Below are 23,986 nucleotides of genomic sequence, written 5' to 3' on the forward strand. Positions count from 1 at the left end.
GAAGCCCAAAAATAGCACGTATCTCTGTAATGTGTACAGATCCACAAAAAAAGAACTGAGAAAGTAGTTACGATTTAAATCACTTCCTATGTACCAAATTATTTCTCTTTTACTATTCTTAGGCTATGGGCTGATTAGTACTCTGCTAGCTCCACATGAGAAATCAGTCAGTTGTTGTCACCACTGCATTGTTGCTTTGGGATGTAACCTTAGGCTTTCAGAGCAGCCCTAACTTCCCCGCTATAAAATATACTGTGATTCACCATACCTGCAGGGTCCAAATCAGGTCAGGTTTCTTAAAATGCCTGAATGACTAAGCAAGAGAATGACAGTAAGGAAGTCGCAATGCTGAAACCCAACAGCTTCCTCACTTGAGTGATTTTCTGTATCCAAGATACAGAAAAATCTACATTCAATTCCTTCAGCTGCATCAAAAATATTCAAACTTGCATCTCATATCTTCCAAGAGAATGACTAACCTGCTCAACTGCACCTCAGCCTGGGAGTGAGCTCTGAGTTTCTGTTTAAGAAGCTCCATTTGTATGAAATGATTAGAGACTCAGTGAGTCAGAAGGAAAGATCAAGCCTCCCTCCCCAGCTGTCTGAAGAGCTGATTCAGGCTGTGCTCGTAGGAAGGGATCACACAGCAGCACTGTGCTCTGCACAGCCCATGCTCATGCCTCTGCCCTTGTCAGAGGATAGTCCCAGCTCCCAAATGCTGCTTCTTCCTCCTTATTTCAAGGGCACTTTTCACCACGTTTATGATTCTGCAAACTAATATTTGCATTTACCTAAATGCTAAGTAGTTTCACTCAGCACTCCCACTCCAACTGCCAAGAGACTATGAAATTCAAAATGACAAAATGTGTTCACTCTTTAATAGGGAAGAAATTCTTCGGTTCTTCTCTAGAAGAGTGTAAGTATGTCTGGGTAAGATCAAAACTTCTTCCCATAAATAGTTACTACTAGAAACACCTCTTCCTAGTTATGTCTTATAAGATTGTCTTCTTTGTAATTTAAAAGTAATTAGAAAAACCCCAAACCTCCAAGAAGACCAAACCTAACCAATCAACCAACAACAGCCAAACAAAACTTACAAACACACAAAAATCCTGCAAAACAAACAAACAAACAAGCACAAACAAACAAAACCAAACCAAGAAACCTCCTCAAAAAAGGGGTTTTTGACACCAAGACTGACACCATGGAAAAGAAAGAAGCATTTCCCCAGGGCAAGTAAACCATTTAAAAGAGGATGAAGAACTCAGAGAGAATTATCTTTCTCCTATAATTTTGCTCAGATGGGACACCCACCCAGCATGCTACTCTGTAGATCCTATTCTACAAAACAAGAGCTACATGTCCCAATTTTCCATTCATAGCAAGCTGTGTCCCTATAGTCTATGTGGCAACACAGAGCCAGAAAGAGCCATTTTTTGGGACTGCATGTCAAGCAGTGTGGCCTGGCATCTACTAATAGAACTAGCATTTTAGACAACAATCCTAGAAAGTATCAATCTACTATGATGAAATTAACTGAGCTTGTGGTAAATGGTCAACTTGAATTCCACTCAGATGCCATAATTTCTTCTTGACCTGTTGAACAAGCTTCACAAAACCAAGCGAAGCAGCCTGGTAGGAAACAGAGCCTGTCTTGATGGAAACATTCTCACTAGCAGCATTACAGGCACAGTACATCTAACAGTGGGATGATAATGAGGTTTTTTTTCCTTGTTCATGGTTGCTGTGTGAAATTTCTACTTTTTGATTTAAAACACACACAGGAGATGACTGACTGTTCTTCCACTTAAAGAATTAAATCCAGTGGACATTCACCTCTACAAATTATTTTTATTTAACTTGCCAAAACCTACATTCTTCCTTCCTGCATAAGAGTTCACACTCTCTTTATCAAACTGTAAAAATGTTACACAGCTTACTACAGAAAGAACTTAAAGGTTTCAGCTAATAAAGAAAAGTCAACAAGACCCTTGAGCAAAGAAAAATTAAACCAAGGAAATCTGAATTTTTAAGAGCATGTATAAAATTACATAATGCTCTGGTAACAAAGGTATCTAGAAAACAGAAAATTCTTTAAAGTTCTGGAAAAACTTTAGAAACTAGCTAACACACAAGCCAACTTATTTCTCTTTAAGACTGTGAAGGTGCTTGTAATCTAACAGTCACAGAATGGTTTGTGTTGGAGGGGACATTATAAATAATTTAGTTCTAACTCCCCCCTCTGCTGTGGGCAGGGACACCTTTCACTAGACCAGGTTGCTCAGAGTCACATCCAACCTGGTATTGAACACTTCCAGGGATGGGGCATCCATAACTTCTCTGGGCAACCTGTGCCAGTGCCTCACCTCCCTATGAGTAAAGAAATTCTTCCTAGAACCTAATCGAATCCTACCCTCCTTCAGTTTAAAGCCCTTCTCCTTTGTTCTATCACTACATGCCCTTGTAAAAGGTCCCTTTTCAGCCTCCTTGTAAGCCCTCCTCGCTACCAGATGTCTTTCTGAATCTATAGAAATTTCAAATTTTCAGGATTAATTGAAGAATTTTAGTAATGAGAACCCAATTTGAAGTGGGAGGAACAGTATGGCAGAGGAGATTAAAATACTTACAGCAGCTACAGGTATGAGAATTTCCACAAACAAACCAGCAAGTGCATGTTTTATATCTTTATCTTTTACTTCCAGGAAGTACTGAGCACACTCCTAAGTAAGAAAACATTAGAAAAATATTTAGAAAAAAAGAGTACAAATGTAACTACGCCATAAAAACCACTAGCAGTCTAACATTCGTTGTCTGTTTTAATTTAGAATATGCAATGTATTTGAGTTAGTTTTATATTCCTTAGCAGTATCAATTTCACAAAACATAAGAAACTTTAAAACCTATTTGCCCAGCAATACACCTCAATGAATTGAAAGGAGAACATCTGTAATACCATATAGCTATTTACTTTTTACTCCGAATATTGAGTACTCAGAATACAAAATAATATAAATATGCACATTTTCCCTCAGATTATTTTGAAGCTTAAAAAATTTTAATGCTTACCTCTATTAAAATGATTGGAAAATCGTATTTTATTTTTATACATCAGTTTTTATTTTCAAAGGAATTTGATGCAAAGAAAATTAAAGATAATTAAATATGCCATACACAAGAAATAATCCATAGTGAAGTGTTTTTAAAGAAAAGTATGTCTTGGCATCTCATCTGTTAAAAAATTATGTGTCAAGTAATTCTTTTCCTTTAATATACTGCCTTTTATAAAGACAGAAAATTATTTGATTGCTGCCCATTTTCATTCAGTCTTAAATTCATATATTAGAGGTTTGACACACTACTAAGGCAATTGTGAGAGGTTTCTCCTGATGAGAGGCACTCACAACCTGTAGAGAAACAAGTAATTCACACCTCTGAAAAATTAGGAACAAAAAAGGATGAAGGATGGCACACAAGTAGAGGAGGTGATTGATCACAGCAAGTGTCATTGTAACTTCATGACTTAAGCATTTAAAATTATACTCATTTCAGTTTTCTGTAGCATTTATTTACCTGCATGAACTGAAATGATGCTTCAAAATCCTCCACAGGATACATCTTTACTCGAAAAAACTTCATTCCCATAATCAAACTGATGATACTCTGTACTACATGAGGACTCTGTTCTTTCTGACGCAGTTCCTTTAATTCAGTGACAAACTTCTTCCTAACAGCTTGAAACCTGAACAAGGGATACAGATAGCAATTATTTGCATTCTTTGTTACTTTTGTATGAGGTTGATTATTTTGAAGCAATTTCTCCAGTCTGTAACAATAACAGCAGCTACTATATGAGAAAAATAAGGGAGATGAAACCCTGGTACTTCAAATCTAGGCATTTAAAAGTGCCTACAATGATCAGTACATTAGAATGTACCAGTGAAGTAAACAACAGCTGACTGACACAGGGCCTCCTTTCCATGCCCTAACAAGCTGACTGCAAAGCAATTGTACAAAAGATTTTTTTCTTGATTTGTTCATATTTTTTTTGCTGGAACATCAGACAGACAAAACACACTACAATTGACTACATTTGACCCTTACAGGATTATCAACTGGGGACATGAATAGATTCCACTATATCAAATAGTCTTTAAGTTTCCATTGGTCTGTCCCTAAACACAAAGAATCAGAGACTGAACTTACTTTGATTGAGCAAGAACCCCTGTAACTTCTGCATATAAGTCTGCAATAATATGCACATTCCCAGTGTTGGTTCCTGAATACCTAAGGAGGAAAAAAAAATTTAAAAAATAAACACAATAAAGAAAAAGAAAACTCATTAAAAACAACTTTGCAAGTTCTCAATTACAAACAAAAAATTCGTCCCTTAGCAGGCAAATTATTACCATAAAAACAATTAAATTCAAACATGAAATGCATGGGTGACATTTAAAGTAATGTACTTGCATTTTTTTATTTCAAAAGAAATGTATTCTGGATAGAAACTTTACTATATTTATCCAAACTCAGACTTTTCTTACTGTGTCTGAGGATGCAAATCATTCTGTATATTCTAAGCAAAATAAACTCAGTGCTGCATTGAACACCGCTGTGTTCCTTCAAGATGTGTTTTCAATTGAAAGACATCGACTCATGTTCATTCACACTGGTATTATCACCAACATGTTACATGTGAGGCAAAGGAAAGCAATCACAACAAAGAAGCACAGGCTGGTAATACAAATTATTTTAAATTACACAAGTAAAACTTACCCTTCCTTATGTTTAAAGTGCTTAAAAGCCAAGTTTAGAACTTCATGTACTAAAGGATCTGGCACTGGATGAACAGGTATCTGAAATGCAAATATCACTTACATGTATGTAGCACCTATACATACATGCATATATAAAGCAAATAAACAGTACTGTGAGATGCCCTGGAGAAATCTCTCCCATCAGTGTCCAAGGACACATGCTTTGCTGGCATATATCAAGCTAATTGTGCAATATACAATTTTCCACAATCTGCATTGGCATACTTAGCCAAATAAGAATAATTTTAACATGACATTTTAACCTCATTATCTATAAATTTCAACCTGTATTTCAACAACATTTAAGTTGACAAAGCATACTGAACATAAATTACATGCTATTTTTTACAGTTCTGCTTTTTGTAATAGAGCAGCAGCTTTCCAAGACACATGAACTGAGATAATGCAGGCATGTAAAAAAAGGCAGGAGAGGCCAAAGGCTTTATGTAATTGAGAGCATAATTACAGCCTTGCATATGCTCATCATAGATGTTCTAGTTTTTAAAATAAAAATTTAAAGGAGATTATCAAAACCAACATTACAAGCAAAATACAAAAAATAATTTGCCAAAGCAGAAGATCTTACCTGTTTTAGAACCTCTATTAAAACTAAACAAAAAATGAAATCTACAGCTAAGTCCCTCCTTTCAAGTAGATAATCTCTTTCACGTTGTTGGTCATCCCTAAAATCAAATCAAGAACACAGGTATCAGACACATGACTGAACACAAATATTGCAGAGACAAGGACTGCATTGTTTTTCATGCAATCACTGTTGCAGATGTATATAAAATGGATAAATGGATAGGTGGAAAGACTTGGAGGTTTGGCACAGTACTGACATCTTTCCCCCTCCTCCTGAAAGGACCTGCCAATAATTAAAGAAAAAAGAAAAAAAAAAAAGAAAAAAGATAAACTAGCTTAGAATTAGCAGTATCCAACTTCCTTCTGTATATCCACACCAAAACCATTAAGTCACTTCATGTATATCATCTACACAAGTTAAATACACTACCTTAAAGATGTCTGTGTTTTTTCTACACAAGTTTAGGTAAGGACAAATCCAAATACAACATACTTGTCACAGAAGTACAAGGTACACATTTTCTTATGTGAAAGCACACAAAAATCAAACAGACTTCTGCAAGGAAGATTCTTACCCCTTTGATTTTGTGCTTGACCGAGGTCTATACTCATAAGATTCATCTTCTGTTCCATTTTGGCGTCTGTACCAGTCAAACAAGGTGCGAAGTAAGGAGGGGAGACAGTGCTCTGCTACTGAGCTCATAGAGCTTATCAACTGAAAGAGTAAGAAAAATACTTTAGCCTGATATAGCAATGAAAATCCTACAGTTTAATAAATCTTTCAAATTGTTTTTTAATGTTAAAAACCATATATCACATAACTTCACAAAGTGGCAACTTTATATTCATTTTCACCTAGGACAATTACTGTAAATATTACACACTAAGTCAATTATTAAAATAAATTTAAGTAAAGTGTTCCAAAGCTCACAGGGATCAAAAAATGACAAATTTATAGACATGTAACATGTATAAAATCATTGAGAAAACAAAAGCAGAGGTTTCAGGATGTCCCTGAATGTAGCTGTATGTATGTCTGAAGTATACACACCTTCACATCACAAATGACAAGAGCCAACCCTCCTAAACTGAAGAATTTTATACCTTTTAAAAAAACCTAGTTCTTTGGTTGTTATGTAAACAAAAATAAGAGCATTTTAGATATTCTACATTGCCTGTAATACATTTGACTAGTCTGGGTCTCAAGAAATATTTACTTTTAGTATAGCGTATGAGTATATACCCTTATCTTCTGCTTCCTTTCAGAAAATCTGTAGAAGTAGAAAATTCATCTGTACAACAGATGTGGCAATAGAAACCATTATAGAAGGAAGACTTTAGAATGTTATTAAACTTAAATTATTTAAGCTTCCCTTAACTAAAAACTTAAGAGAACTCCTAAGTACCCCAGCTTGGAAAGGAGAAGAATGACTGAAGATAGCAAAATGCCATTATAAACTTGCTTCCAGGAGGCAGAAGGGAGCAAGCCCATTCCCTAAACAGAGGCTGGAATGGGAAAGTTACCATGTTGCTCACTGATGCCATGTGTTACCTACCTCTTGGATCTTTCAAATAAGGTTTAAATAGAAGCCATGCTCAGGCTCTAACATCTATTATTCACTATTCCAGGTAACAATACAATATTATGCCATTACATGCTCTGATATAATATTAATGCAGTTATTTCTTTTTCCTCATTTGAAGCATGTTGGGGTTTTAGGTTTGTGGAAGGGATGGGGACAAGTTAACCACAGGCAAACCTCAGAAGGACCTCTTTTAATCTTCTGAATACATTACTTCAGCTTGTTAATTAGTCAGTTATTCAAGTCACAAGAATTAAATAGTGCTCTGAACTGATATATTTTTTAGCAGTAGGAAAATAAGCAAGCTGCATTTTAAGCTTTACTAAACCTTTTCCTTAGGTTTTCCTGCAGGTTTACAGAGTTTATCAATACTAATACCATTCATAGATGATCATAAAAGTAGTTAGGCAATTTATATTGGCTTCCACAGAAACAAGCATGTATCATACACATTTAAAAATGTCACTGGTAAAATGCTAAACCCAGAAACTACTGGTATAATAAAGCATTTTCCTCTTGAAAAATAAAAAGTTTTAAACAATAATTATTTATTTCCTGCCTAGTTTTGCATTCTTTGTATTCTAATGAAAAGGCCCTGGAATCACCAGGAAGATGATATCTTTGCTAATACTGCATGTCTTCTAAGCAGAACATCAGCTATGTTTCATTTTAAATAATTACTACACTGCCTGGATACTAAATTCAAAATCATCCTATATTAAAAACAATCTCTCTTATATAGAAGATATATTTCTTATACAAGAAAACTCTTTTTATTTTAGCCTTACATTATGCCTAGGTTGAAAGCAGCAATCCAGACAAAGTGTTCCTGTAATACCCAGGAGGACAGGGCTGCAATAGATATGACGTATACTTCACTTCCTCAGAATGAAACAGCAAATCCTGCTCAAGTCTTAAAGGCTGTAACATACTGCTAATTGCTTCACATAACATATTCAACAGCACAGTGAGAGGTAAAAAGAGAGAAGCAAGATTAAGTAAGATGCTAAAGCACAAATTCCAGCTTTAGCCAAAATCCTGAAAACGTTCCTCAAGTTGTGCTTAATCATTAACAAGCCTGAACCTCACATACATCTGCTTTCAGTCACTGAGAAGGTCAACACAGGCTTCTGTGTGATCATAAAGTTTTGATGTCTTAGGACAAGAGTAGGAAATTGCCAAGTATGTTTCCTACAACAAGCAAAAAAAAAAGAAACACACAGGCTATTTCAGTTTCAAGCTGTACAAGCAAAAATATTTTAAGAAATGCAATATATGTTCTATAAAAAATCTCCTGTCTGGTAGCTTCCTGATGATATCCTAGGAATGATAAAGGGAAAGCACTGGTACTAAAATGCTACAATTTTTAACAGTTCATGAGTGTATCAACATACAGATTTCCTTCTCCTTTTCCAAAATTTCACCTGTTTTAGCTGAATTTATATTATCATTCCAATTAAGATATCAAATGACAAACAGAAGATTTCTGCTGTTTGAAAATTAAAAGCTATTGATTTTTCAAACTTGTTTTAATAGCAGCTCTCTTGGTCTGGTTATGTTTCTAACAAAAATAACTTATAATCCCATTAAATGCTATTTTACTTTTCATTAGAGGGACAGACAACACTACATGCCTTCCTCCTCCATCCCTCTTCTCATCACTTACTGAGCTGAGAGAACAAGTCTTAATTAGGTACCACCTTAGTCCCAGGGCCCTCTTGTGTTCCAAGCACACTCTCTTTATTCACAAAGTACAACGCTTACTAGCTCAGACCCCATTATTGGTACATTATAGGTAAAGCCATTTTTAGACTCAGATTCTTGGCTCCATAAAGACCTCTGGGTGAACAAGGTTGGCCCAGCAACAGCTCTAGCTTCTCTGCTGGATGCTGTGACTTCTGGATCCTCCTCATTCCCACATTTTGCCAATCACTTTTTTAATCTGTAATCTTCTCCACTGCTGGAGAATTGTTCTCAATAAGGGTTTTATACAGCAAGCAATGAACAGAGACACACAGTCTTAATTCTTTTTGCCAAACAATGTGCAAAATTCCCTAATAAAGTTCATAATCCCAGCCATTCAGGTATGTCTAAAGCAGTTATTCAGTTGCAATAAAGTTCATATCTTGACTTCAAAGTAGATTAAAAATAACAAAAGAACAAAATAAGAACTCTCACACACACACATATATATATATACAAAAAACGTTTTGATTTTATATATATATATATATAATCTAAACTTTTTTTTAAAAAAACTATTTTCAGGAAAACTAATTTCTTTATACATCATAAAATTTTAAAAGTTACATGTTCTATTTTTTATTTCTCTTCACTCAGCCTGTTTTTAGAACCTCTCTCTGGACACATATAGTAGATGCTACTCAGGAACAGCCAAGAACAGGAACAGGCAATTAATGGGGCTTCCTCTGAATGCTGCCTCTCCACTGCAAGGAAGGGGTTATGGGACACAAACAAGCCTACACTATTGAAGAATTAGAAATACAGACAATAAATAGGAATAAATTGAGCAGAGAGCCTTTCCAGACACAGTTCACTGAGAGGAATTGAAATGGAATTGCCTAGCAGTTATCTATATTCTCAGCAATGGACAAAGTAAACTCGGGATCTACCCTATACCTTCTGCAATAGGACCAAAAAGCATCCAGTAAAAGCTGTGTTTACTGAAATAAAATTAACACTGTTTATAAAAACAGAACCCCAAACACTCAAACAATAAGTCATAGTAGAAATAAACTAAGACTTTTTGTCCTGTAGTGTATTTCAGCATCTTTCTTCCACCAGTTTTCACTGCCACCTTCAAATAATTACCTATTCTAGTAGTTTCTTGCTATCATGTTCTACAATGGAAAATAAAGTCTAACTAACATTCAGAATCTAAACCTTCTGACACAGATTCACATGCAAATGTTCGAAGTTATTACAACAGTGGAACCACTATTCTGCAAAAGTAAAGCCCACCTTAATCCAATGAAAGTTGCCTTCAATTATATGTCTCCTACCTGATCAAACTGAAGATCTTCACCTCTTTGAAGAGATCTGGACAAGAGCTTTTCCTGCACAAAAAATAAAAATAAACACACATTTCACAATGTCATTGACTATTATCAAAGATAGATTCCTTCTTTCCAGTTACATTACAGAACAAAGAAAAAACTTTTAATATAAATATTTGCATTGTTTTTTAGATAGAAATATTTCTGGAGACATGAAGTAAACTTCTAAAAAGTAAGTAACTAAACAATAATAACATTAAAGACTGACAAACAGAAGATGTCAGAGGCCAAACAGGGACCAGCTGGTGGTGGGTGTCAAGTGTAACTTGGAGGGAAAGCTATTCCTATCTCAATTAACAAGTGTATTCATGTTCATATATAGCAATTATTCTAAGTTACAATAATGATTTTTAAAATGCCTTCACAAAGGCAGAGACAAGTGTTCAATGCATTTCCAATCTGCTGTTCCCCTGAACTGCAGTGAAACACAGCTAGAAGACCTACTCCAGTAAAAGGAGAATGTGAATAATCACTTGCTTTAACTTGAAATAACTGTAAGGGACAAAAAAAAAAATAGAATTTTACTTCCTACAATATTTAGTGCTACCAGTGGCATATGACATACTGCTCTGTTAAAAGCAAAATTAAATTATATTCCTGACAAAATAATTTAGTGAGGATTAAAGCATTACAGAAACAAAACATTTACCAACTCTAAGAGTAAACAGTAATTCTTACTAGTCGCTGTGTAGAGTATGAAATTATACACTTACAAGAAATACCTTTTATACCTTGCTCAGGTATTCTGGAGGAAAAAAAGAAAAAAAAGAAAAAAAGGAAGAAAAAAGAAAAATAAGAAAGGACACTGAGTCCTGTGGACTGGCTCTGAGGATCCCTGATTTACAGCAACCCAAGTACCAAAGTAACAGCTTTAAGGGCACACTGCAAAGCAGTAACATACATAAAGATCTGCTGAGCACTTCCTGTTATTTAAAAAAAATTTTAAACTACCCTTCACTTGATAATATAAATGAGTTCAAAATGTAATCTTTCACAAGGTAAATTTAAAAAGTACCTAGAGTAAAGGGTTAATAGCTCACATTAGATTGCAGTAAGCAAACAAGGAAGTTTTATAGAGCAAGGTAAGTCAAGTACTTAACTTGCCTGGTTTGGCACATAAAAGGAGGTGTGAGCAATACTGATAGCCAGTTCTGCACTCAACAGGTTGTAACTCAGCACAAAGTAACTGCTCAGGAGTTCAGTATGAGACAACACCCATGCTGTCAGGCTGTTGACAAAAACTGAGAAAGTCAACACTGCTTGACGATTAACACTTGCAATGCTGCAAGAGACAGCCTGTATGTTCAACAGATAAAAATTCATATTGCATGTCCCAAATCCAAGGTTTGAACGGGAAACTTACTTTTCCTTGTCCTAATTGTAACCTTGAAAATACAGCACAGTTTCCAGCATTTTTTCCTGTAAGTACAGCTGTATTTGGTGTTAAAAAGAATGCAATATCTGGCAACTATTACAGCCTCTGAAAACTTGAATTCAACACTGCCCAGGCAAAAAGCATTTACCTACTCTGAAAGTATAATTTAAAATAATATAGATGCAAATTCAATAGTTGTTTTCCCTTTCCATATGAAAATACTACCATTTATGTTCACTTCCAGTATGCTCAAATTAAAAAATATTTTAAGAAGGGGGTTTCTAGGAAAATGCATTGAGTATTTTGAAAAGCTTTAGTTTTTGATCAACTGATGTAATAGTCAATGTTCTTTCACTGTCTACTCAAAAGCAAGGGGAAAAAGGTTTCACTTTCTTGGTTATTTTAAATTAATGTAATTTTCAATGTTAAATCTGTTCAAAACATTGTTATGAGAATTGGTATTTTGAAGGTATACTAAAATCTCCAGAGACAACTTGCAAAGCCAAATTTTCTTTTAGCTAGCAGTCTTCCCTCCTTTTTATTTTACAGGGAAACGCCTGCTATAATAGATGAATGTGTGTTACCTGTATTATGCTTTCAGATAAATTGCGCAATAATTACTAGCTTATCTATAAAGCAAAAATACAAGAAATGTTTCACTCTATACAAACATTGTATCATTGCTAATTAAGTTAAATGACAAAAATTAGAAAACTATTAGGATACAACATCCCAACAAACCATGTTTTCACCATAATACTACAAAACTCTTATACAGGTGAAGAAATCCTGGGTTCACTATACCCATTTCATGTGTCTAAACCCAAAAATCACTAAAGAAAAGAATGACAGATCAAAGAGAAGTGAAATAATCTGTAAGTCTTTACACAAAGAAGTTGAAATCCCTGTCAACAGAGAGCAAACTAGTTCTGAAAGTTCAGCTTCCCTCCCATAATCCATACTAGTTTAGATATGACTGTATATCAAATGTTTAAGATTTTAAGGTCAGAAAGAATGAAGACCTTACAAGTTCATAACCAACTCTATTATGTTTCCTCAGCACTAAGGATCTTAGCTATTAAACGGTAAATATACTGTAGAGTTAATGTAACACTGACCAAACAAACCTGACATAACCAAATAATACTCTTGAACCCAACCACAGGTTTATCAAGTCTTTTGAATTATTTGGCTTTAAAATCTAGTTTCTTTTAATGTCTTCTTCTACCTCTACTCTGCAAGGCTCCAAATCATCTCACATGATTTAAAAATATCTATTCAACAGCAAAAAGATCTGGAAACTCTAACTGAATTAATAATTTAAGATTTATTTTCATGGCTTTCTGTAGTTCAGAGACAGATGAAAATAATAGGTCTACATTTATCTTCTACAAGTGAAATGAAAAAACCCAAAACACTATTACATTAAGCAAAGAGCAGTTTGCATCCATTGTGTAAAGGAGAAATGTCAACATACAGCAGGCAGCAGGGATCAGGATGTGCATGTGCTGTGCAAACAACTGCACCCATGGAAAAAGGTACCACCCGTTGGCCCCTCTCCAGCATTCCCTGGCACCATCCCTCATGGCTAGCACACCTCAGCAGGGTGGCTCAAGTGTGCACAGCAAACTAGAGTGCTTCTGGCTGTGCTCCAAGCTGCCGGGAAGAAACCAGACAAGGGATGCTACCTTGCCTCCTGAAGCCTCAAGGGCTGTGCAGTGCACCCTTGCCCCAGGGGCAAGCAGAGTATTGTGCTAAATTTTACTTCAGACAAACTTTTGAAAGCAACAAAGCAAGACTTGTAAAAGTGTACAGTGCTAGTCAGAGCCATGTATAGTATTTCCTCAACAGAATAAAATTGTGTGGGTAACTGGCTTAAATACTCTTGCTAGTTGTGACTTCCATGTGAGACAACTACAGTTTAGTAGGTGGCACCATGTTAAACTCTCTGCTTAAATTCTAACCATCCATATTTACATGCAGCTTGACAAAATGCAAAATAATTGAGTTTATTGCTAATCTTTTTATCTGGTATGGTTTATGTCACATTTGGGGAAGGCTGGTGTCATTCCTCAGTGTCATCCCTCTCAGCTGAGGAAGAGTATTTTTTAAGCTTCAAGACTGCTCCTGGGCTCTTTTTTCATTAAAACTATATACTGCTGCAAAAGACTTAGCATAGCTGGTTAAAAAAAGAAGTGATTTTATTTTATTTATTCACTAAAAGGATGATTTTCCTTCCTGTCATTATACTTGCTGTTTTCATTTATTCATTTATTTTAAGCATTTGCTGATAAGCTCTGTCTGTAACTTTGAAAATGCTGAGGTATTACAATTTTGCAAGCAGGAAACTCTTAATTAAATTAGCAAGAAGAAATTAGGTAAAAATCACAGCCAGAGAAACCATTCAGTAATTTTTGAAATCATAAGTTAGTTACTTTTAAATGTAATCCATACCTCTAGCAAAATCTATACATATAGCAAAAACGGTACTACCCCTCACCCACAGATGCTGTCTTGATCTGCACTGACTATTTTTAAGTTTATATTTTAATTAATTTTTGCTCCCCTACTGACATGTTCAAGTTTTAAAAACTGTCCAGCTCCTAATTTTTATTGGACTGGCTTTAAATTCTCTCAAACAGCTTCACCCAACAGCCAAGCTTCATTAAAGATTTATGTAACTCTATATATATTCTTCATACTTTTGTTTGCAGCCAAGTCATTCCACAAAATCAAATCACACTAAAATAATAAAGGGCTTTCCACTCTTCCATTAAAGCCTTTTATCCAATTACAATCAGTGCTTTTCTGGTGCTCTTCCAGCCTTTTTATCTTTCTTTTTAAATTTCATACACTAGAACTGAAAGTTCAATACTTAAATTCTACATACAGAAATAAAGCTGCTTCAATATTTCAGTATTTCCTTTTAGTGAGACACCTAAGGATTCCCTTCTACCTCTTTATGTTATACAGCCTCAGATTGTTTCACTTTTTCACAGCTTTTGACACCTCTCTTAATTTGCCGTTTTTCTATACACTCCGTCTCTCTCACCAATATAAAATAAGGAAAGCTGACTATACATATAAATTACATTTGATTCCATTAAAACACATTTTGTTTAACGGAATTCAGCTTAGCAAATGAACCCAGACCGAACAGTTCAAAACCTTTATAGAGGACTACTTTAGTAATATTTGTAATTTCTTACTTTATCCTAAAAAAAATTTATACAGACTGTAAACACATAAAATACTGACTTCAGATTCTTATCAGTAAAAAATCTTTACTAAAGTAGACTTCATGCAATCACCATAAAGCCTCATAAAGGCAAAAGAGCTGGGAATCACTCTTCTGTGAAAAGCAAATTATTTAATTAGTTTCATGGGGTTTCTAATTTTTAATCTGGTGAGATGTTTCAATTTTGTATGATTAACAGATTTAAAAACATTTGTTTAATTAACAGTCAACAGCATGGCAGTGAGACACAACCTGGGATTGATGACAGAGGATTTACTTTATCTGGTCTAGGGACAAGTTTTGCAATGGATGGTGGAGCTACCAGCCTTTCCACTCACATCATCACTGCCACTACAGCTCTCCTCTCATTTTTAGCCAGGTACCCTTCATCACCTGTGCGGCCCTTATGCTATGAAGTTCTTGTGCTTTCTTAAAACCCCCCAAATACATTATTTTTTTGGATGTCTTAAAAACAAATAAACAAGTTATATTAAAGTTGTAAACTTGCCTGGTGCACACAGACATATATATAAAGAATAGGTATAAAGAAAAGTTTCATTTTCCTCAGCCTTTTATCTACTAATGGTTGTAGTTGAAGATGATTCCATAATCCACAAAACAGTTTTAGTCCTGCTTTTGTGTTCTTTTGGACTGCCTCCTAAGAAAACTTTTTTCTGAAGTTTCAAAACTGGGGGTCAAATGCTCACATATGCACTTTCTGCACATGAACATTTCAGCAAGCAGCAGCTGCCAACAGAAGCTTTCTTTGAGCTGGTCTTCTGCTAGCCACAGCATCTCACCTGCCCAGTGAATTTCCAGGTTTAAAAAAAAAAGTTGCTTTTGTTTGTTGTGGTTTGGGGTTTTTTTGGTTGGTTTTTTTTCAGAAATTTCCAAATTAAAAGAAAACCATTTATTTCAGGACCACAAGGTCTCAATCACCAATGGAATTTTGCCTTGTTGCTTAATCTGCAATATATGCAGAATACTGTATTATTCCAGGTGTTGGTATCATTACTTCAGAAAACAAACCAAATGCATATTTCCTTGAAAGTATATTGCCCAAGTATTACATAAAAGAAACACTGACAGGAAATATACTTCACAGTAATAATGAAGGAATATTTTTGCTGTTCCTATTTCCTTTTGTAACTTCACAGACCTTAGGGATACACTAAGAGATCTTGTTTCCAGTAACTAGTAGGTAACAGTTTTGACACAAGTCAATAAAACAAATCAGGTAGCAACCCTATTTGCAGAAGCTTATTTATTCCTGAAGTAATCTCTTTGAAAAGTCAACAATATCTGGGAGTACTTTCTTCAGTAACCATACATATGATAAATCAGCCTATTTCAGAAGAAAAAAAAAGACCGTTTTAAGAGATTCTATTAAAAAAGGACTCACCAAAGGCTCAGCCATTACAAGTTCAATTTTCTTTTCAGCTTGAACAGCAAATTCAGCAAAGAGGCTTTTGATGACATACTCGCCCGGTTTCACATCTGGGTCAATAGTAATGTTAGACATGATGATGCCTCTCTTTTCCCAGGTGGAAACAATACTTGGAGGAACTCTACGTTTATTTACTCTGCTGAGTGGTGCGGAGGCTATAGGTAAAAAAAAAAAAATAAAAAAAAAAGAAAAAAAAATTAAAACAGAGCTATAAAGCACAGCTTCTAAACATGGTGCCAGTCACTTTACATTTTCTCATTCATCTCACACACATTTTCACACAGTAAGTTCTCTAAAACAGATTGTAACATACAACAAGAATTTGTTTTAGTTAGGTTGGAATTTCTGCTCTTAAGTTGCACAAGGGTTTACAATATTGGTCACTTCTGTTACCAACCCAATGCTCTACAATGACCATGATTAACATACAGCACCTTCAGTTCAAGTATGACTAAAAATCAGAAGATTGAATGGAAAGGGTTATATCCTCTATATATAAGCATTGCTTGATTCCACTTTATAGATCATCCATCAAGTTCATGTTTCTATGTGGCGTCCAAATACCATCAAGAGAAATTCTTCCTTGGCACTTTTTTTCAGTAAGCTGATTTTCCTAACAAGAATAAAAACCCTTTATAAACATGTCATGATAAATGATCTTCTAGTCCCCCCATTAAAAACTTGTTTCTTTTAAGAAATATTTATTAATCAGTACAAATAACACTGTATATATGTTTCATTTTCTAAGAATTAATGTTTGTACTTTTATACCAAAATTTTCATATACAGACTTTATGTGTAGTTATCCACCTTCTTCTTTCTCCCTAAGCATTCCAAAACATTTATTTATTGTGAAAGCTGCCAGCAATGTGAACTGCAGTACTGAAAATTATGTTTCAGAACTCACACACAGAGGTTTAATACACAAAACAATCAGGGTAAATAATTACAATTCTTGTCTTGCACACTATATATCAAAAAAACTGTTGACACCTTTTAATGATGACCCAGACATACCAAGGGAGGTCTGCTATTTCCCTAGTGTATTCCATGACTGCAGATGTTATTTTTCAATTGATATTAGGAATTTATATTAACAATTCTTATCTATTTATATTTTCTTTTTTCATAAGACAGTCATGCAGGGAGCCTAGTTCCCATCTGTTTTATTCTGCTACACTTCGTTATGTGTTTAGGTAAGCTTTTTTAAGGCTTTTTGTAAGTAAAGTGTGAGGAGACACATTTGGTTTATTTTGATGAACCTGAATTTTTTTTACATGTTCTCAGTTTTTATATGTTCAAACCCTTTATTATCCAAAACATTTTCTCAAATGTTTTTTTCAACTCATTTATGAAAAAACATGAGACCAGACATGGAGACCAAATGTTGGCATGGTACATCACATCTTCTCAAGTTAAGTTTTGGCCATTCATTATGTCTTCTATCAATTCAGAAAGTTACGTTTTACATAATATAACACAGACTACCGCAACTTCCATTGAAATTGATCATTTATCAAATGCATTAGTGAAGTGAGAAATTCTGTAGGAGTGAAAACTGAATGCCCCCAACTACCTTAGTGTCTAATCCAAAAGGAAGATTACCTTGCATAATATTGTGAGTACTACACATGACTTGTTTTTAATCTCTACACTATTGTACAAACTTGCTGTTTAGCTGGAGCAATGCATATTTTTTCCTGTTGTATAAAACAGGAAATAAACATAAATTGCAGAATCCTTTCTTTGAGGCTGGAAAGACTTGCACAAAGTCACAAAACTGAGTTCCCAGGAACCAAGGGTAACACCAGAACAACAGGCAAACACTGCATATGTCATAAAACATTTCTAAACATCCTCTAACACTTCAATTCAGCACTTTGATCTCAGTAACAGAGGCCCTAAAAGCCAGAGAAGAGCATGTCCCACACAGCCAGAGACAATGGGACATCACAGACACTGCCATGATCTAGATCCCTGTGGTAGAAGCTCACTACATCTAAAAGCATTGAGAAGCAGAACAAAGTGCAGGCTTGCAAAAGGAAGATTACAACCCAAAACTCTTTCTCACCCCACATCTAATGATTGGCTTGTCCTTCAGTACAGAAACATAAACATTACAGGGACTTAAAAAATATTTAATGTCTTTACAATGCCTATGTTCTCCAGCATCCATACTCCTGCCATCCTGCAGTGTCAATGTTTCCAAAGGCAGCCCAGAAAATGAGAGATGAAAATGTGTCAAAAACAAGAGCACAGAGGTTTGAGAAGAGATGAAAAGAGGGAATAAGGACATCCATCAAAGCCATAGCAGGTAACAAACAGAAATACCAAGCATGGGATAGGCAAAACAGTAGAATGCTGCAACATGCAGATTTTGAACAACTTTCCTTTCATCTCCATCAGGCAAACAAAATAGAAATTTGAGTAGGTAAGGGCCCACAACAGATACCACATATTTCTAACATATCCAGTTGCTTTTATCCTAAATATGAGAGTTTCTAAGAGACCTAAAGCTTTGTTATAGTCAACATGCAAGTTGGACTGCCTTATTTTAAAAGACATTAACGCTAACAGACTGGAAAGAAATGAGAGTGTTTAAATCTACTTTTGAATGTCATTACTTGTGTCTTGTCAGAAGAAATTTAGCGAAGCAGCAGCTTCATCTCATTCCAGACTTACTGGATAGGCCACAACTGCCACGTGATCTGGACTGAATGCCAGAGCTCTGGTCCAGTTCCTACTCCTGGAGAGTTAGGAGCTGGTACTCAACCAGTTCTTTTCACTCTCTGGGGAAACTAAGAAAGACCACTGTGCCACTGTGCTCCTTAACCCCAAACTATATTTAGATGTAGACAATTAGGTAGACAACTCTCAATAGTGTGTTTACATAATACGTTTCCGTCTTCATATTTTAAAAGATCACATTCAAAAATCCCCTGTCACTTAAGAATCAGGAAACATTGAGAGCTGATCATCTTTAAAGTGCTATCTTTACTTTATGTTAGCAATTCAATCCTCAGTAAAAGGGACCACCTTAGAGTGTTAACTTCCAAAGCTATAAAACAGCTTCCCTCACTAAGGATAAAGGGCTGTCTACACTGATCTAAACACAGGTAAACTCCCTCCTCAGGCTCAACCAAAACCATTAGAAATGGATAAACTGGGCAAGAATGTAATGCTGGCAAGAAAAAAAGAAGCAACTGGACTTTAACCAGACTAGCTCCTGTAACTGCTGCAGAAATTTCAGTACAAGGCAGAGTTCATGACCATGCAGTCAAGGAAACAGTCATGATTATAAGCCAGGACAGCCTTATATGCACCAGCATTAGCAAGCCCCATTCCCTGGCTATGGTTTCATACAGCCTCCTTTGGATGGCAAATGCTGCAGTACTAACAAGGGATGCAATCCCTTCCAGCCAGCTCTCTCCCTTCCTGTGCAAGCAAATAAAACAGATTCAGCTGTGCAAAGTGCTGTACTGGAAAGGCAGCATGCATATAATTTTTTTCCCCAGGTTAATTTTGCCACAATTGTATGTCCAAGGCACACATCACAGAGTGTGATGTGTGCCGTGGACAAAGCACAGAATCAGTGCAGGGACAGGGCTTGCCTTTTTACTCTTTCAGCAGCAAAGCAGAGCCAAGGCTATCCTACAGCCATTCATGTCACTAATCTCTGAGTTCACATGCACACACTCTCCAGGTGGCAATGAACTTACCACCCCCAAAAAACAAGGGAAAACTGTCAAACTGAAGTAATTATAAACACTGCCATGAGAGTATTACCAACACCTTTGTTTTGCTAAAATATAAGAGCACATAAAAGGAAGAAAAAATTATTAGGATTTAATTTCATCCATGACCTTGCTGAGAACTCTAACTCACATTAGCATCAAGACACTTGTCTTGCATATGACAATGTTCATGGTTTTATCTCCTTTGTAAAACCAGTAATTTAGTTAAATACACACAGAAAAACATGTAGGAGGGAAAATGGAGAGGAAGCTCGACTGTTTAATATGTAAATATACAAGAGCTTGTTAAAGAAAAGCCAAAATCTATTCTCATATTTCTTAGCTAGGTCAAACAACATTATTAATTATATCTGGTATAATTACATTCAGTGGGATTCATTTACTCATGAATTTGCAATCAATAAAATTGTAAGAAGAATCTATATGAATTTCAATACGCTTAATGGAAAAAAAAGTCATTGCAGGACAGGATTAAATAATTTTTTCTGCTATTCTTTACCATCAAAGCATAAGCCATTATTTACTCTTAGCTGCCAGAGAAAATATAAGTCTCAACTTAGCTTGGAAGCTTCAAAACATGAAGCATTCTACAGAACTTCAAATGAGATCTGGAACCAGAAACCATTCAACTTGCAACAGTCCAAAACTAAAAAACTTTCATAAATCGCTTGAAAACAGTGAATATTATTCACTTGAAACAATATCCTGTTTGTTTGCTCTGATGTGAGCTACTGCTACGTGGGAAATCTGGGAGCAATGCAGTAAGGAAATCTTTGTTAAACAGTATTGTTTGGTTGCTAGGGCCACACCAAATTGTTTGGATAGTTGCAAGGAACAGTAAAACAATACAAAAGATAATTAGACAGACAACACACTCCTAGGTCAAAAGGCAACACACCCTGGTGTTCGCTAAATGAAAAACAAAGTTGTTTCATGCTAAACACAAGTGTCTAGAACTAGGAAAGGTTATTTAATACCTAATTTGATAGTAAAGAATGCTACTATTTTATTATCCTGTTTCTCTTCACACAGCCCAAATGCATCAAGTATTTGAGGATACAGAGTAGCATCCCATTTACCAATGAGGGTTCAAACATAAAGGCAGGTACTGGAAGGTAATGAACACACCCCAGCCAGTGACAGCTGATGAGTCCATTTTACTTCATGGCTAATAGGAAATCATGATTTTTAGCTTTCAGACTTTTTTTGGTATTACTTTACACTTAGCCAAGCACTGGTACTTCTTATGTGCTTTTCCCCCAAGTTTTTCACGATTTTCGCTTTAACTGAAATTTGGGTTCAGTTGCTGCTGTGTCTCAGGAAGTTGGAATGGCTGGACTGAAGCAAAACTTCAATAGGTATCTCCCTTCTTTCCAGATATCTGAAAACACAGCTGGAATTACTTTATAGCTTTTTAAAATAAGGTACCAAACTATAAAATAAACACGCTAAACACAATCCTGAGGGGCCTCTGCAGTTTTCATCAAGCAGATTATATTCTTGGTTGCTATTTTTATAACTAATTGCTAAAGTAGTAGATAATTTTACATCACTCACATTTAGCAATTAAGCTTTTTACTGTTATTTTTGAAGCACATGCACTTTCAGAGGTACTTCATGTTTCCTGTGACACTTGTAGAATAGGGCTTGCATGTCCAACTGACAATACAAAAATTTCCAAAGACTAAAAATACTACATGTGGTTACTTAAACTTACATTCTACTCTGATAGCATCTAGAACATTTTATCCTGCCTCATAGAAATTATATTAATATACAAGGAAATTTGTCTGTAGTGATTGTTAGAGTATTTCGTAACAAAAAATCTTTATTTATTTTACCAAAATAATATTTTTTTTTCCTAAAAAGGATGTCAATGCTCAAAGAGATGGCAATCTATCCAGAATCATCCCAACAAATTATGAATAGAGCCCAAATGTTAAACCTAGGTTTCCCATGTCCCCAATCAGAACCTTGTTTTTCAGAGCAACTTCTTCACTAAATTTATTGTTATTTCACAGTTCTGAAAGTCCTGTTGATCATCAGATTTCTACTGTTTCCAAAGTCTGCTTACTCCTACCGGTGGAAAAGAAAGTCTTATGACTTTCATGAAAGTACGGTAAACAGCTTTATGAACACAGTGAAATTCAGCAAACACTGCTCTAAAACAGGTGCACATTCCAGATCTTAGCTCCCAGCCTATAAGCAAATATAAAGAAAGAGCCATTCTTCACTCAAATCTCCTGGATTTGCTTTCACAGTAGCGATGGGAGGATGTAGTTTAACTGGGTTGCTGAAGCATGTGACAGCAGAGCAGACAAGCAGGTCTACTTCACTGCAGTGGTTTTTTCCAACTATGTAGCACTCCGTATAAGTGCATGAAGCCTGTCTGAAAGATGGATTTATCCCAGCCTTACTTGCTCCAGCTGTACTGAATCCCTGCTGATGTCATGCACACCCAGTACTGTGGCACACGTGGCTGGCTCCTTGGTTCACCAGCGTCACGCAAGTGCTAGACTCAGCAGCCTCTGCAGAATTAGCAGACACTTATGCATTATACTGCATTTATTCAGACTTTCTCATTTATTTCATTAACACGTACTTACCAGCAAAGTGGTACTAATCTTAAACTGCGCTACTAGATACAATAAAAGAGAAAAAAATTGCAAACTCATAAAATATATACTCATTTTGAGCACATCCATTTTTATACAAGTGCTACTCTGATTTTCTCTGTTATGTAAATTATTCTCAATTATATGTTTAGACAGATCAAAAAATTGAGTTTCTGCTAGATGCCCTTTTTTGAGGCATTCTTACAAGGTCCTTAAAAAACCCCATACCTAATATGAATATTAATCTTCATGCTGGTATGAACCACTCAAGGGAACCATGCCAAGGGAGAGGCAAAGCAGCCTCCTGATACCAGAGCAATGTCACTTTACATTTTACAAGATAACCTAAATAATGTGAACAAAATTCACAGTCTTTAACAGCAAAATTAAGTATCTATTATGGGCGGCTGACCACACATTTTCATAGAGTGTGATATCTAGATATTCCTTTGCTTTATATAATACACATGAACTGATTGGTAACACCACAAATACAAACACAGCAGTAGAAACTGAAATCAATTTAAAGACATTAGAATATACATGATAAGAAAACAAACCTGCTCTTTTTTCCCTATTTCTCATACCTTAGTCTGGATACATAGTTCTTGATGCACAAACTTCCTATTATTTTCAATACAGACTACATAACTAATTAATCCAGCAACACCAGGTATAGAATTCTCCATTCTTCCTTTGTGTTGCCAGTACACAATGAATTTTCTTTGGAAAATATTTAACAAATATTTTGGCTTCATACATGTGTCCAACTACACAACAGGCAAAGAAAAACTATTACTCATTAACAGGTCACATGGACTAAGCCCAGAATGCAAATTCTTACCTCACCTCTCTCAACTCTTTACTGGTTTTAAGTGACTTATGGAAACAATTAAATAACCAACAACAGTAGCTGGTACTTCTGTCATGCATTTATGATATGTCACATGATGATAAGATGAATGGGTTACCTACCTGTGAAGTAGAAACAGGCTTACAAGTGGCTTTGTTCAGTGGTATGGTTCACTGTAAAGTTTATAAAGCCAAGTCCAACCTTTCAGTGAGAGGAAGTTTTATGTGTATTGATAACTTCCCCTCCACGTCTAAATCATAACTCACATTTTACTTCTGCAACAGAAACACTTCCCTATTAAAAACTTCTCTAAGGTATTTCAGATATGTTACATTTCAGCCAAACTCTGGGACAAAGAAATATAAATGAATGCTGCATCAATAAACAGAAGATAAATTCAATTCAACAAGAAGTTAATTAACCATATGGCTGTAACATAAAGGATAGCCTGAGAGGTAATACAGAAAGTATTTCTGAGTTTATTGTGGGAACTGGTGCTATGACAGCTGGGCTTTCATTTGGACTAAAAACATCCCCACAGAACAAAATCTTCACAGAAATCCTCTAAGTTTTATTGCAAAGATTATTTTTTAACCTTCAGCAAACATGAACATTTTTTCTTTAGGGAAAGTTGACTCAACTGG

The 23,986-nt window shown here is 35.4% G+C and overlaps 1 protein-coding gene across 11 annotated transcripts in view; it reads right to left on the minus strand.

Annotated features, from left to right (window-relative positions):
* FRYL (FRY like transcription coactivator) overlaps window positions 1–23,986 on the minus strand; it is a 148,606-nt gene that overhangs the window by 78,016 nt on the left and 46,604 nt on the right. For all 11 annotated transcript variants that reach the window (XM_085578599.1, XM_085578593.1, XM_085578601.1 and 8 more), the window contains exons 2-9: window positions 16,075–16,274; window positions 10,006–10,059; window positions 5,975–6,114; window positions 5,401–5,497; window positions 4,774–4,853; window positions 4,204–4,284; window positions 3,571–3,739; window positions 2,628–2,720 (exon numbers count right to left, since the gene is read on the minus strand). In XM_085578599.1, coding sequence (XP_085434725.1) covers window positions 2,628–2,720; window positions 3,571–3,739; window positions 4,204–4,284; window positions 4,774–4,853; window positions 5,401–5,497; window positions 5,975–6,114; window positions 10,006–10,059; window positions 16,075–16,194 — 834 coding nt within the window. In that variant the 5' untranslated portion in view covers window positions 16,195–16,274. The remainder of the gene's footprint in view (window positions 1–2,627; window positions 2,721–3,570; window positions 3,740–4,203; window positions 4,285–4,773; window positions 4,854–5,400; window positions 5,498–5,974; window positions 6,115–10,005; window positions 10,060–16,074; window positions 16,275–23,986) is intronic.

The sequence above is a fragment of the Lonchura striata genome, chromosome 4 (genome assembly GCF_050655825.1).
Source record: "Lonchura striata isolate lonStrDom1 chromosome 4, ASM5065582v1, whole genome shotgun sequence".
Lineage (NCBI taxonomy): Eukaryota > Metazoa > Chordata > Aves > Passeriformes > Estrildidae > Lonchura > Lonchura striata.